The sequence below is a fragment of the Chironomus tepperi genome, unplaced genomic scaffold, assembly GCF_022539635.2.
Source record: "Chironomus tepperi strain 1889 unplaced genomic scaffold, CSIRO-AGI_Ctep_v1 contig_337, whole genome shotgun sequence".
NCBI lineage: Eukaryota > Metazoa > Arthropoda > Insecta > Diptera > Chironomidae > Chironomus > Chironomus tepperi.
In genome coordinates this window covers 2,136,579-2,150,999 of record NW_027226459.1, presented here as the reverse complement: position 1 = coordinate 2,150,999, position 14,421 = coordinate 2,136,579, and the positions used below count along the sequence as shown (strand labels likewise).

At 34.7% G+C, this 14,421-nt stretch overlaps 1 protein-coding gene across 8 annotated transcripts in view; it reads left to right on the top strand.

Annotated features, from left to right (window-relative positions):
- Positions 1 to 14,421, top strand: part of LOC139093698 (uncharacterized) — a 118,469-nt gene that overhangs the window by 84,453 nt on the left and 19,595 nt on the right. For 5 of the 8 annotated variants that reach the window (XR_011544726.1, XR_011544725.1, XM_070644504.1 and 2 more), the window contains 4 exons: positions 3,957 to 4,656; positions 4,809 to 4,930; positions 5,317 to 5,631; positions 10,471 to 10,596. Coding sequence is in view for 5 of the 8 variants with exons in the window: in XM_070644504.1 (XP_070500605.1) it covers positions 3,957 to 4,656; positions 4,809 to 4,930; positions 5,317 to 5,631; positions 10,471 to 10,596 (1,263 nt within the window). In the remaining 3 variants the exon portion in view is untranslated. The remainder of the gene's footprint in view (positions 1 to 3,956; positions 4,657 to 4,808; positions 4,931 to 5,316; positions 5,632 to 10,470; positions 10,597 to 14,421) is intronic. The other 3 variants (XR_011544727.1, XM_070644505.1, XM_070644503.1) reach the window with 2 other exon arrangements.

Below are 14,421 nucleotides of genomic sequence, written 5' to 3'. Positions count from 1 at the left end.
TTCCTCTTATCTTTACGATCATTATCGTGCAAATAATGAAAACTTTTTGTTGCAAATACTGATTAAAGATAGCATAAAAGTCTGATAATAATTTGACACAAGTCTGTAAAAATCCATCTGTACAGATTCATATGTGTGATATAATAAGAAGTCCCCCTCTTTATTTTTGCAAACGCAAGCATGTTATCTTCTACTTTTTTTGTCGATGATGCTCTCGAAAATTTGTTGTAACATCCGTTTATGCTCAAGTTCCACTTTCTTATTTTCTATCATTCATGTTCCATCCGCACAGTAAAATGAAAAAAAAAAAACCCTTCCCTGATCATCAATTTTTCATCTTTTTTATGCAGCAACTCCATCCAAAAAACATTCCTTCTTCTTCCTCTCGAATTTTTATTCTTTTCTTCTACTTCTTCTATTCATATTTTGTTTCATCAATCAAACATTTTTCACCAAATATTCACACAAGTGTGAGCTCAATTGGAACGATGCCTCGATGTAGGAGTTTTTCCTATTTTATTTTTTTTTTCTGATGATTGAATGATTGGAATGAGCAAATAAAGCGTGTATAAAGGGAAAATAAAATAACAAAAATTCGAGGGAAATTAAAGGCAGCGTTTACACCCTGAGCATATATTCGTGTATTTTTAGCAGGGTTTTGAGGAGCAAATGCTGTCATATTGTCTGGGGAGACTTGATTTATATATTTCACTTTGCCAAATTGTCGAGTAAACCTCAGATGCCCACAATAGTTCAGTTGTTGGAGCATGCGACAAAGGTCGCATAGAACGTGGGTTCGAGTCTCACTCGGAATCTCGTTATTCGATTAACTTAACTAGACTCGACTTTGAATTCTAGACTATCCTTACCAAGAAATGAATCAGCTGAAGATTCCGAAACTTTTCTCTCAGCTTCTCTCATTCTCAATACATACCCGGATTCACGGACATATTCCAGTCAATAAAATAATGCCCTTGTTTAATCTAGCATTATAAATCATCAAGTATTGACTTAAGTAATCCTGGAGAAACTCCAAAAAGGTCATTGTCAGGTGTTTGAGAAGGATAAACCTGAAGGGGATAGCTTTTCAGGGATTATTTTTTAGGGAATATAGAATAAGCAGATGATGAATAATTTGGATCATTGAAAGCTTCAAAGGGCTAATCCAGTGGTAGACAATCTTTAACTTTTCATGGCACTTATTGGTGGCATGCCTTAAACAAAATCAAGCACGACTTCCATTTCTTGACATTTCTAAGAATTTTTGGAGGCATATCAGAGTGTCGTGGCGCAAAAATTGTCCACCACTGAGCTAATTACTCAATTAGATTGAATTTTAGAACAGACAAAGAGCATACTCGAGTATACTCACAAAATTGAGCATGTTCAGTTATATTGGTTGAGTATACTCAAAATAAACCTCATTTAGGTGACTATACTCATTGTCTGTTTTGGTTTTAGGCTCATATAACTCAATTGACATCTAAAGAAGTACAAAATATGCGCCTTAACTCCTCACAAGTATCCACATCGATACTAATTTCTTCTATTTATAATGGAATTTTTCTCGTGAGAATTTTTCCTTTCATTTCTTTCTTTTCTTCCATTCTTTCATAACACGTAAGGTGTAAAAATTGATCTACTTTTATTTTATTTTTTCGTCTTTCCACACACCACCAACCATCACTTTATCTAGCAACACTCACTCTACCCATCGAGTTTCTCTTCCATGCCATTTTTGCACAGATAAATATATCTAAAGGATTAAATACGAATTTATTTATTTTTTTTACTGTGTACTCTATGGAAAAAGTAGAGAGATGGATAGATGGGGATCTCGGTTTTTTGTGTGTTGCATATACAGCTATAGTTAAAGCAGTGGTGGACAACCTGTGTGTCGCGGCACATAATTGTGTGTCTTTGGAAATGTCATTAATCATTTACCTTGTGTGGTTTTGGTCGTGGTTCATGAACAAAATGTGTCGCGGCCCACAGGTTGCCCACCCCTGACCCTAAAGTATTGAGTGGATGAAGCGAAAAAACGAAGGAAAAGATAAAATATGAATTATTGAAATCCTTTCCTTTAAAGTGCTATGCAATAAAAACTCTTCTTTTCCATCGATTCTGTTCTGCACACTTTTTGCTAGAAAAAAAGGCAAAAAATCTCCTTCAGTCGCTTTGGTAAGGTTTCACTATTCACGTAAAGTGCTCAACATGTTAAAATGATGATTGACTGTTGCTTTATAGGATGTCTTTTTTTTTTTTTTGGAATAAACTGTTGTCATCGCTTATTATGTAGAGTTATTTGACTATCAGGTTTGAAAAATTTACATAAGCAGTTGATGGAGATTAGAGCTGCTTTTTGATGACAGGATGTGTGACGATTAATGAAAAATTTGACAAATTTATTTTGGAAAGCTTTGTATTGAAAAGCTACAAGTCGGTGTATCGTGTGGCTAGAGTGGAATCTGGGGTATCGAACAATATGTAGGAAAAGTTGCCAATTCGAGAGTAAGGCCTCTGTGGCCGAGTGGTTAGACAACAGACTGTAGATATTGCACTCTTTTGTGAGGACTTGGGTTCGATTCCCATTAGAGACATACTGTCGAGGATTCTCATAATGCTCACTTACTTCGCTGGCTGTACAAATCAATTGTAATTTATGAACATCCCTCAGATGGCGCATGTCTCTATGTCTCTATCAGTAGCTTCCGTCTGCCAATTTACAATACCAAGAACAAAATATATTGTCTCTATCGACATCTTCCTTCTAAGAATTCATGACATTACAGTTATTATACCTCGAAGCTCTTTTTCCATTTCAATGTCTTAGATATGAAGCTCAGTTTGTATTGAGTATACAGTTTTGAAGTCTTGACAACATAATTTGTCTCCATTTCTATTATTGGTCTAGACGGATGCTAGTATCTGGATGATTTCCTTGCATACGAATTGTTATTAGGTGCAATTAAGGGTACCATTTGGTGTTATGATGTGCTCTGGTCCTTCTAATATGACAGAGCTTGCAAATTATTCGCATCCCACTATTAATTGGATGTCTAAAGAGTTTGGTACAAAATGGGGTTGCTCTCAGCGCCTTTTGCCCATAATACTGTATCCTACACGCATTAGATATTAATGATTACTTTGCTTACCATAATGATTAGCTGTAATCCATGGTTTTCTTCATTTGACGTCTAAAAATGGCTCTTTTGCTGGCTGTCCTTTGTCAATTACCAATACAAAGTTCTACTCTGCCTATATCAACAGCTTCCTTCCAATAATAGATAATAAGGCTAGTAAATGAAAATTCATTGCAATTTTCATAAACCTCAGCACTAAATAACAACGACACGAGTCATTACAGCCAACAATAGCCAACAATATTAATTGTGTAACATAAAACAATGACCATGACATACATTTTCCCCAAAAAGGGTTGCAATTCCATTGTTATTTGTTATTGAAATTCGATACTTTTCATCAGAACAGGAAAAGCATCTCTGTCACTATAGAATGACTGTATTCGAAATTTTACATAAAATATATGGTTGACAACAATCCTAAGAGTGCAGTTTACTAGATATCTCCATCGGATAGAACAGCTTTACTCAAAAAAATCAATCACATCCCCAAAATCTCTTACAATAAAATTTGTTATTCAATTTTTTATCATGCAGCATACATAGACAAAGTTTAAGGCATCAATAGAGATAATTCAATATTCCGAAAAGCTCTAACCTATAAAAATAAATATTCTAGGATAATATTCATGCTTACCGACTGCATTAATTTCAAAATAATAATCATAAAAGTAAAGTATAATAATCCACTCGAGTGCTATATCCATTAGTTTAAAGTGCGTTTCAATAGACCGTCTTCATCGGTTCCTTTTACTCGTTATTACTTCATTTGACGACAAGACATAACGATTTCATTCTTTTCTCTCTTTATAGGCGATTTAACGTCAACACCACGACGAGAATTGGCGCCGCCAATCGAAGAAGATAGCGAAGAGGATAGCGATGGAACGAGAGCAGCACCATTGCGACAAATAGAAAATAACATTAGCGCCCTGTTGCGTGGTGATATAGCTGTAGCGCAAGTACCAACAACACGACCATCACGACCGTTAGGCTTTCGATCCGGCGTACATAAATCAGAAAGTGCCAAAGAGATGCTTTTATCACAACAATATTTCGGTCCATTACCAGCAACACCACCATCGTCAAGTCCCGATGAATTTCCGCCTTTACCGCACACACCACCATCACCCGATGAGCCAATGATTGCACATGGTATACAAAATATATCAATATCATCACGTGGACGTATAAAGTCATCAGAACATGGATATCGTAAGGAACATCGTGCACCAGCTGTTCCACCACATGCACCACCACATTCATATGAATTAAAGACAAGATCAATGGATGCTGGATTTAGTAAATCATATAGAAATGGCTCATTGCCAATGTCATCGCCCCATTCACCCGGACGAACTTTACCACCCGATTTACCATCAAATACATCTTCATCGTCGCGTCGACGATTGGCAAGTAGCGGATTTCCAAAACGTTCAGCACAAAGTCCACGTGAAGAGAGACGTCTACAGACGTCATGTAGCTTACCGGAAACGCCTATTTTTGCGAGAGGGTAAGTGCTTTTTTTTTGGCAAGCAAGCATGCAGGAACACAAAAGTGAAAGTGATAGTCGTCCATAAATTTACTTCTAATTCCACTTAATGGCTGCCATTAATCAAACATTTTCATTCTCTTACTTTCAATATGTCCATTCATCATGAACAGATGTGATATTCCACGTGGAACACCACATAGACGTGCAGCACCCGATCCACCTGGATCATGTGGATCAAGTCGTACGAATCCTCGTCAAAATAGCTTAAACTCATCATCAATTGTTGGCATTGGTAAGTGTAAGAACAGAAGTATTTATTCGGGGAGCTTCAAATCATTAAAGTTTAATGAGCTTTTAAATGTCTGATAGGCTATAGCTATAGCTTCATTATTTATGTACAGAATTTTGGGAGTAAATTGTGACGGGGACTAACTTCCGCTTTCTTATGTCCATACGAATAGCCTCCGGTGGTGGGCTTATTTGTACAGTTCTTACGTATTCCCAAAACGACAATCCTTTATCGTGACCCCCCCATATTGTACCCCCACCCCACCCCAAACCCATTTATTTGCTTTTTTTTGTTGATATTAGATAAGAGGATGGGTAGCTTGATATATATATATTATTTTGGTATATGGTGATTAATCTAAGACCCAATTAAAATAAAACCTTTTGTAGGATGCACGACACTTGGAAGTACAGGGCGACCACATCGAAGCATTAATCATGCACTGCAAGCAAATGGTGAATTAATGAGATTACAAGGATTACCAGCACGTGGTTGGTATCCAAAACAAAGACATACGAGAACGACAGCATCAACGGAACATTTAGATAGACTACATCAAGGATCGATGAGAGCATGGGAGATGAATACTGGTGGTAAACGAAAGCCAACAACACTACCACCCAATATGACACCACCAAAATTCTTTAATAAATCACCGCGTGAAGCACTCAGACGTGTCACAAGTTTACTAATCAATCGTAAAGGTACAATGGATTGAATATATTTACTTTGTCACTAATACTATCTCACTCTAACAATCATCAGTCATTAACAATCATTACATTTTATCATAACGGATTTTTGAAATTTAAAATTGTGTCTTTACTAAGCCAATGCACATTCATTTGAAATTTAAAAAGTCGTTAAAATAATTTCATGACTTAAACACATTCTTACATTCTTCACATGCGCGGGGTGGCTGCATAAATTATGTAACATGTTTAATGAAAAATTATGTAAATTTTCATCATTCCTGAATTTCATTAAATGTCTATGGATGTTGTTGCCTTTGAGAATTTAATCCCCAACTTGAGTATCCTGTTAGCATAATATTACTGTTAACAGCATTAATATCGTTGTTGGGTGCTAAATGGAAAAAACACAGACTTCATTTAATATGACTTAATAGAATCGACACACAAGGAGAAAAAAAAGTGTGGTTTTTCTTATTTCCATCAACAGTATTTTTAAGTGCATGCTGTACAGCTCCACCCTGGTTTTTTCCAAACATTTATTTATATCTTAATCTTATTCCATCCATCTCATGATCTCGGAAGCGACTGTGTGTTTCAAATAATAACACAACGGCATTAATGCGTCTATCAGGAATAAGAGACAAATATGAGCATTAAAGGAACGAAAAACATATTGTGGAACACATTCTTGTGTATGCATGTGTAAACACACAAACAGAATATTCTAGGGTCAAATGATAAATAAGCAAATGTGTTTCCATAAAATATACAACAACAATGTCCTATAAAGTCGCAGAGATATGATAAATTGGTTGCTTCATATGTGACTGATATTTTTTTTTTCCTTTGAGTCATAAGTGTTCAACGGATTTTTTTAGCCTTGGTTTTGAAATTAAAAGTTGGATGCATTTTGTCGGTCTGTCTTTTAGTTTTATTTCAAATAAAAATTCATTATAACGGTTAAATTTCAAAAAATTGAATTTTTTATGACAGTTATTTTCAAATATTTTCAAAAATTTGGTAATTTTCATTCAAATGATTCATGGTCGTTAATTTTTAAATATTTCATGGCCGTTATTTTACAAATTCTTTATGATCGTTAATTTTCAAACAATTTTAAACTACAATTTTCTAATTAATTTAGATTGTTATTATTCAAATACTGAATGACCGTTAATTTAAATTACAATTTTCTCACAAAATTTTAAAAATATTTTAAATCTTAAAATAAAAAATGCGCTTCAATCATCCTTAATTGACCAATTTCATACCAACATATTGCTGTGTGCCTCAAAACTCGTTTCATTTTTTTACAATAATAATATTTTGTGTTATCACAAAACTGACGTCACTCTTCTAAAAAAAACAATATCTTTTGCCATACTTGTCACCACAAAAAATTTCTTACTTAATCCGAGCCTTCATAAAAATGAAATTTTTCTGGGATTTTTGATATAATATTTTTTTAAAAAGGCAGCTAAAAAAATGAGGAATTTCCGCTCAATATGTTGCTATGAGGCTGGAATTGAAAATTTGCCTTTGACATAACGTCGACGTTATTTGAATGAACAAAACAGGCAAAGCGGAGAAATTAAGACGACTGCAAATGTTGCCTTCTGTTGCCAAAAATAAAAAGCAGTTGGAACCAGTTGATTTTTGTTAATATTATTTTAAGAAAATAAGAAGACCTAAAAAAATGTGTGTGTATATTTAAGGAGGGTTACTCGTTGCTGTTTGAAATTAGAGCATGATTAGGACTAGACAATGAGACGATGCGGGCTGTCTGCTATGCTGTATGTTAGCAATGTCAAGGGTTCATGATGAATTTTTTTGCTGAAATAAATCACCTTGAAATTTGCAGATCTCATTCAGTATGCTCAGATCCATTTTCTTCTTATCTTATCAACATATACAGCACAACGTGGTGCTTTAAAATTGAAAGTAAAAAAATCGATAAAAATCATTCAAAAAAAAAAAAATATAAATCACGAATGTTTGTGCGATAAATTTAATCGATGAGTCAGTTTGATTTGCAATCGCTGCCTTACCATTACTAATGCAGATATAACTTTACATCTTTTTTTAATCCATTATGTCGGTAACAAAGCGTCAGTAAAGAAAGAATTTATTAGCAAACTCTGCGTTTGTCGTTGTCGAAACAGCAATCTTCTTGCTTCTTGCCTGATTATTAAATATAAAGTCGAGTCTTTAAGCACATATTCAAGCAAATGAAACGGAAGAAAGAAGAATTTTTTTAATATTTTTTTTTTAGAAGAAGCAAGAAACTCGCGATGAGAATATTCAAATAATGAATGATTGGGTAAATGAATTTTTATATACCATACACCTATATTGAGAATAGAATTTGAAGCTAGCAGGTTATCAAGGTATACATGAATATACCTTTATGTGTGGTGTTATGGCGCATTTCTATAGTTAGTTGCTGGAGAAGCATGATTTAGTCGATAATGCATTGCTACCTTGCCATGACTACTGCAAGACTTAAAGATTCTTGACGGTACCTTGAGGTTGGTTCTGGCCCAACTTTACGGCTAATATAAAAATTTGCAGCGACTTGCCTTTCAAATGGATTGCTTATTATTTTAAAATACTAGTCGAATTTGATACGAATCGAACCCAAATCTCCAGTAATAATTGTTGATGTCTACAATTTAGCCGTCTTGGTTATAGTAAGGCATTTGGTTATTTGTCTTATAGATCATCCTGAATCTTCTACTTAGAATATAAAACAATAGAATAAAGATTAGGGTCCGTCGATGAAGAAAGGGAACTGTGATCTACGATCTGTTGTACCTTCTACTTTAGCCTAGTTGAAAACATAGTTTTAAACAATAACTACACATGCACATCCTCAGGTAGCCAAATTCTGGAATATTCAATCAGTTTTAGTCCTCGAGTATTGGTTGTACATCTCGGATCTGGCAGTAAACGCTTCTATGAGTACGTGTTCCTCGGGTCCCATAAAGTACCCAAATAGACAATGAACATTCTCACATCGCTCACACTGCCCATGAAAGCAAACTATTTATCTATATTGATGTATCAACCTCTAAGTCAGCCAAACTACTCACAAAACCCCAACAATAAATTAAAATTGGCACACACAGAAGAAGAAGTTCAAATTGTTAGGATCATGTTAGCGCATTTCTATTTGAAATAATTGAGACGTTAATAGAATATACAGACGTCTTGTATATAGGCAGAGTATTCGAGAATGTTTTTTGGTATTCGATAGTTATGATCGCAAAATATTAGACATTCCCCAATATTCAAAAATGTCTTGAATCAAGTTTGGCATTGAAAGAAGATCAATAATTGTTTCGGAATTATGCGAATAAATGTCCTATTATGCTTGAGCATACAGGCTTTTAGTAGAACAAACTATTCATGATTTAATATTCAATGGAGCTGATGGCTGTGCTGCTCATATTTCTCAATTATTTTTCTGAAATTCAATATTAATTTCGCAGTTGTATTGCGCATTATATAACAGAGTTCCACACAGTTATCTATGAAGCTTTATCGAAATTTATCCTTGAAATAATTGTGAGTCATGACCTGTTATCAGAAATACATCGAAAAAAAAAATTAATAGTCTTAAAGCTCATGGTATATAAATTAAAAAATTTCTCTATATAATATATATGAAGGTGCGCCAATAATTTATTGACTATGTAGTATTTTATCTGCAAAAGCATGATTAGAAGTGGTGTTGGCAGAAGTATGTCTAGGAATTGTTAGGAAAGAGAATGGGAATATGGCTGTTATGGCTGATAATTATGTAGTTCACTGGCTGTACAGATCAATTTTGATACATCATATTCCTTAGGTTGGAATTGAAGATTTGTAGCTCTATCTCTGGCTGTCACTTGCTAATTGTCAATAGCAAGTGCAATGTCATTTCTATCAACAGATTGTCTGTTCTGTTGAAGTTATGTTACAATAAAGGGTTTATACACACATTAGAGGGCGCAGCTTAATGGTTTCTGGTCGAATATAGGTCCCTAAAGAAGCTACAGAATGTTTTAGTAGACCAAACCCAACTTCAGGTGACTAGACTTGATAATGCCCACCTGGATTTGATATTTGTTGACTAAAGGCAGCTTTTAGTCGAGTAAATTTGATTTGAACCAGTTTTGACTTTAGTCGTGTATAGGCTAGCAGGCCTAGCAGACAAATATGCCGATTTTAGGCACCGTAGTTGCTTTTCTACTCTAAGAAAGCATCCTCTTTGTCTGTTAGGGTTTGTTGACTTTAATCAACTTAAAACAATTTTTCTGAGTTCAGTCAAGTGAAGCTGTCTTAAATCTAGTTTTTAGATGCATTTAGCAGACTTAAGTTGAGTATATTCGACCTAACTCGACATTACCTTCTGTAATTCATTCAAAAATTGACTTAAAATCTTCATTCTAAGTCTATCTTCAAAGATAATCATCAAAAACACGTGACTCTAAAATGACCAAGCCATAATTGAAAACACTTAACATTCAAAGGAATCAGCGACTTACTAAAACACAAAAAATATTACTGGTAGATGGAAAATTAACAATTTATTGATAAGTGTCACTAGTCGGAGAATATAAGAGAAGCAAAAGAACTCAACAGCACATTGAACCTTAATTTAATTTTCACATTTTTATTGTTATTCCATTTAAGACTGTATGGTTAGGGTTGAGATATACAACAAATAACAAATTTCTTTAAATTTATTTTAATCAGTGTCCAATTTATCTCTAAACAAAAACATTTGTTCCTTCTTTTTCTTTAATCTCCCCAACCATATCCCATTATCCATTGCATGCACATCCAACAATTCATAATGAATAGGCAATTCATCGTCAAAGGAAAAAGAAAAGGAAAAGGAAAGTAGTAAGCGAGAGAAACTTAAAGAGAGAGATGAAATGTTTGTACCAGTTACATCATACGTTGTTCATCGGTCGCCCAGATCACTCGGTAAGTTTGATTTTATTTATATATATATAGAATCAGTGGTTGACAACCTGCGTGCTGCCTCATCCACTTGACATTTTACAGCTATAACAGCAATTTAAGCTACAAAAGTTTATTTTATCCCTTAAAAAATTCATTTTTCATTTGAAATCAATGCGAGAAGCGTGTAAACAAAAACAACATAAATAATGGTTAATGTATTATGTGGAGTTATGTGAGAAGGGATGGATATATATATACTTTTTTTTACTATAGAATCCCCAGAGTATTAAGCAGCATTTCCATAAATGATGTTACTAATGTAAAAATATGTGAAATTTATGAAATTTCTTTTATGTCGGTTCTATTGCGTCAATAAATTTTATTACACAACAGGAATGAAATTTATGATGATTCTAAAAAAAGTATGAAGTACATCCTCACTATTTGAGTATCATTGCATCATATAAATGCCATAAGCTAAATTGAGTAAAGCACTTGTGTACATACGTGTAATGAGATTTCCAGTCCTAACTCCAACATGACAGTTCATTCCGGAGCCAATGCTTCAGTATTTCTGCTACGGATATCCAATGACACATGAAAAGGCCAACTGAAGGTCAATCGAACTTACAAAAAATCGAGATTCATTATTTTTTTTGTGAATGGACATCCTCATTCCATTCCAATTCTGATTATATCATGACATTGTCATAGTTTGTGCTGTTTCCTTTCATCAGCCTATCCAATTCAAATGATAAAATCCCCGAAATATACAATGTCCATAAATGTAATCTGGGGATGTTTAATGACAGCTATTTAAAAGCATAATTGTTATTGTCGTTCTGTTGAATACATGTCATTAAGATTGATGGATAATTATTAATCAGATGCTTCATACTCTGGATGAATAGATAGAAATGAGTTGATACGTGGGTATAGAGCTGGATTGAGGTTAAGTTAAGGACAGAAACTCATAATTTATAGGTGAAAATACAAAGGTGCGTCTGGAGATTACTTTTTCAAGATCTATCCAGAATTTTGTAAAGTTGCGGTAAAATGGCCATCCTATTAAGCAACGAAAAAGCTGCAGCAGTGACGTAGTGGTTAAAAGGTCGGCCTAACACTCTAAAGACCCGGGTTCGAACCCAGGGAATTTCTAGTCGAATTTGGGTGCTTTTTCGCTGTTTCAAGCCACTACAACTCGGTTTTGGGTATTCGCGACCCACATGTTGGACTAGGCACATTGAATAGTCAACACTAGTGGATATTCTATTGTATCATAACATCATTGAGGAAATCGCCCCCTCCTGATAGCGTGGCTCTAATAACTCCTTTGCTTCCTCCATCCCTGAATCAATCACCATTCCGTAAATCCTTTCAAATCAGGATAGTCACTTGTCAAATAAATGCCAATAAAATATCAAATGTCCCTTACCAATTGTCTCCAAATTGGACGATACAAAATTGGAAAGGTAAGAGACAAATGACAACTTCTTATCTGTCAATTGACAGATTTATTCCCATCAGAAAGACAGAACTAGGAATCGATGTCACTCAGATTCCAATTCACAGTAATGCTCAATTGAGAGGAATCAAATGCTGTTCCTATTTGCGGAATTTGCCATTTTCCATTTTATTTGTCATTTTTTCTTGTTATTTCTTCATTTTTATCACATTCCCTTCAATTCCGACTGCCTGAATATGTATGATTGTTCTTTGTCATATCTCTTACTCCCTCCTCACACCAATTGTTATGTATTATGTAGCATAACATTTGATAGATATTGTATATATGTATTAAATTTGAAAAAAATAATAATAAAGGAAGGGAAATGACAGGCTGGGTGGATAAATTTTCATCCCTCGGTTCCTTTGTCATGATTTTAATCTTATTATATATCGCTTGTAAAACAATAGTTTCATTTGCTGATGACGTTGATGACGGGAAAAGAAATATTTTTATTGCTTTATTTATTATGTTTTCATTAACTTGAGCTATCAAGCAGCCACTACTGAATGATGTTGAAAATAAATTAAAGCAATTACAAATTATATTTGGGGTTGGTTTGGAAGTGACGGGTGGTGGTAATTGAACTTTAAGGATCTTACTCTTCTATCTTGCTTGTTTCCTTCGATGATTTCCATAGATCCATAGACATCATCAGAAATTAGCAATATCTAAGTTTACTACATATAATTCGAAAAAGGACGATAGAAAGAGTTTCTCCTGCCGAGATTCGAACCCATGACTGTTAGGTCGGTATCACAATAATTAGGTAATTAAGTCTAAACCATTCGGCCACCAAGCCACTTCGACTCACTTGTAAACCCTTGTAAATAGACATCATAAATGTACAACTGCTAAGCTCCTCTGAAAATAATATTGTTCTTGCCTTTGAGTTTTTCCATCTTCTGCCGCAACCCACAATCAGTACGAAAAGGAAAACATTTCTTTCATCTATCGATTTTTTGTCTTCCTCTTTTTCCATAACTGTGGAAAAAAAGACACGCATGGAGAAAAAAAATGCTGTGTATCGAGGATTAAACTGACAGAGGAAATAACGATGAAGATGTTTGATTCACATGAGCACAACTCTTGTGTAGAACCTTATTGTAATTCAATTAATTGAAAAATGCCAAAAAATTCCTCAAGTCAAGTCACAGCCCAAATTAATCAGAAAATTTTTCTATTTGAAGTACAAATCCAAGGCTAAATACAGCAACAAAGAAAGGAATAAATGCGAGAAAAATTCTTTCATTCAGTCATTGCTGCTTATGTGTTTAATGAACTTTTTTTTTATTTCTCTCGCTTCGCATTCTTGCCACCCTTAAAAAACATTTTTCCTTTCCTTCTTCACATTCATCGCATTGTGAGCTTCGCATTTGCGAGAGAGAGAAAAAATGGGAAAATGTTTGTGAGAGAATTTGCTTCATTGTGGTTGTGAGGTATACAATGTGACAGTGGTGGGCAACTGTGTTTGTGTTATGGCACATTGTAGTAAGCCACATTTTACCTTTGTAAGTCACGCGTCACCTTGGTAAGCTACGACACATCTTGGTGAGACACACCACACCTTGGTATGTCATGTCACACCTTGGTATGTCACAACACACCTTGGTAAGCTGTGGCACATCTTGGCTCCCCAACACCACACCTTGGCATGTCACGCCACACCTTGGTATGTCACGCCACATCTTGCTAAGTCACGGCACATCTTGGTAAGCCATAGCATAACTACTAGTATGCCACGATCGAAACTACTACACTTCATGCACTCATGCCATACATTTATGACACACGAATGTCCCGCGACACATAAGTTGCCCACCCCTGCAACACAAGAACCATACAAATTAGAAGGATCAAGAAAGTTTTATGTAAGGATGCTAACACAATCATGAAAGTTAGAAACGTGCTTTACCGCTTTCTCTCTGCTATGCTTGCTACATAATAAGTCACTCCACCTTCTTTTTTTTGCCCCCCAACAAGTTCAATGGAATCTTGCTCGTCTTCATTTCGCGTATCTTGAAGCAACAAAATGTTGTTTTATTTTTTCGGGCAAAAAAACTTTTTTCCTTGAGTCATAAAAAAAGTTCTGAATGGCGCTATTATGACTATGGAGAAATTATGACTAAATATTGCGAAATATTTCACATTATTTTTGGGGCTTTTAGGGTGAAATTCTAGAATCTTTGCCTTAGTCAGATTGTTCCTTTGCATGCTATGAAGGAAATATTCATGATAATGATGGAAAAATGTCTGAATCATCCTTACATTCTTTACTTCGTGATAGTTTGCTTCCACAACAATATCAAATGACATGAGTAAGAGGACGAGACTAATTA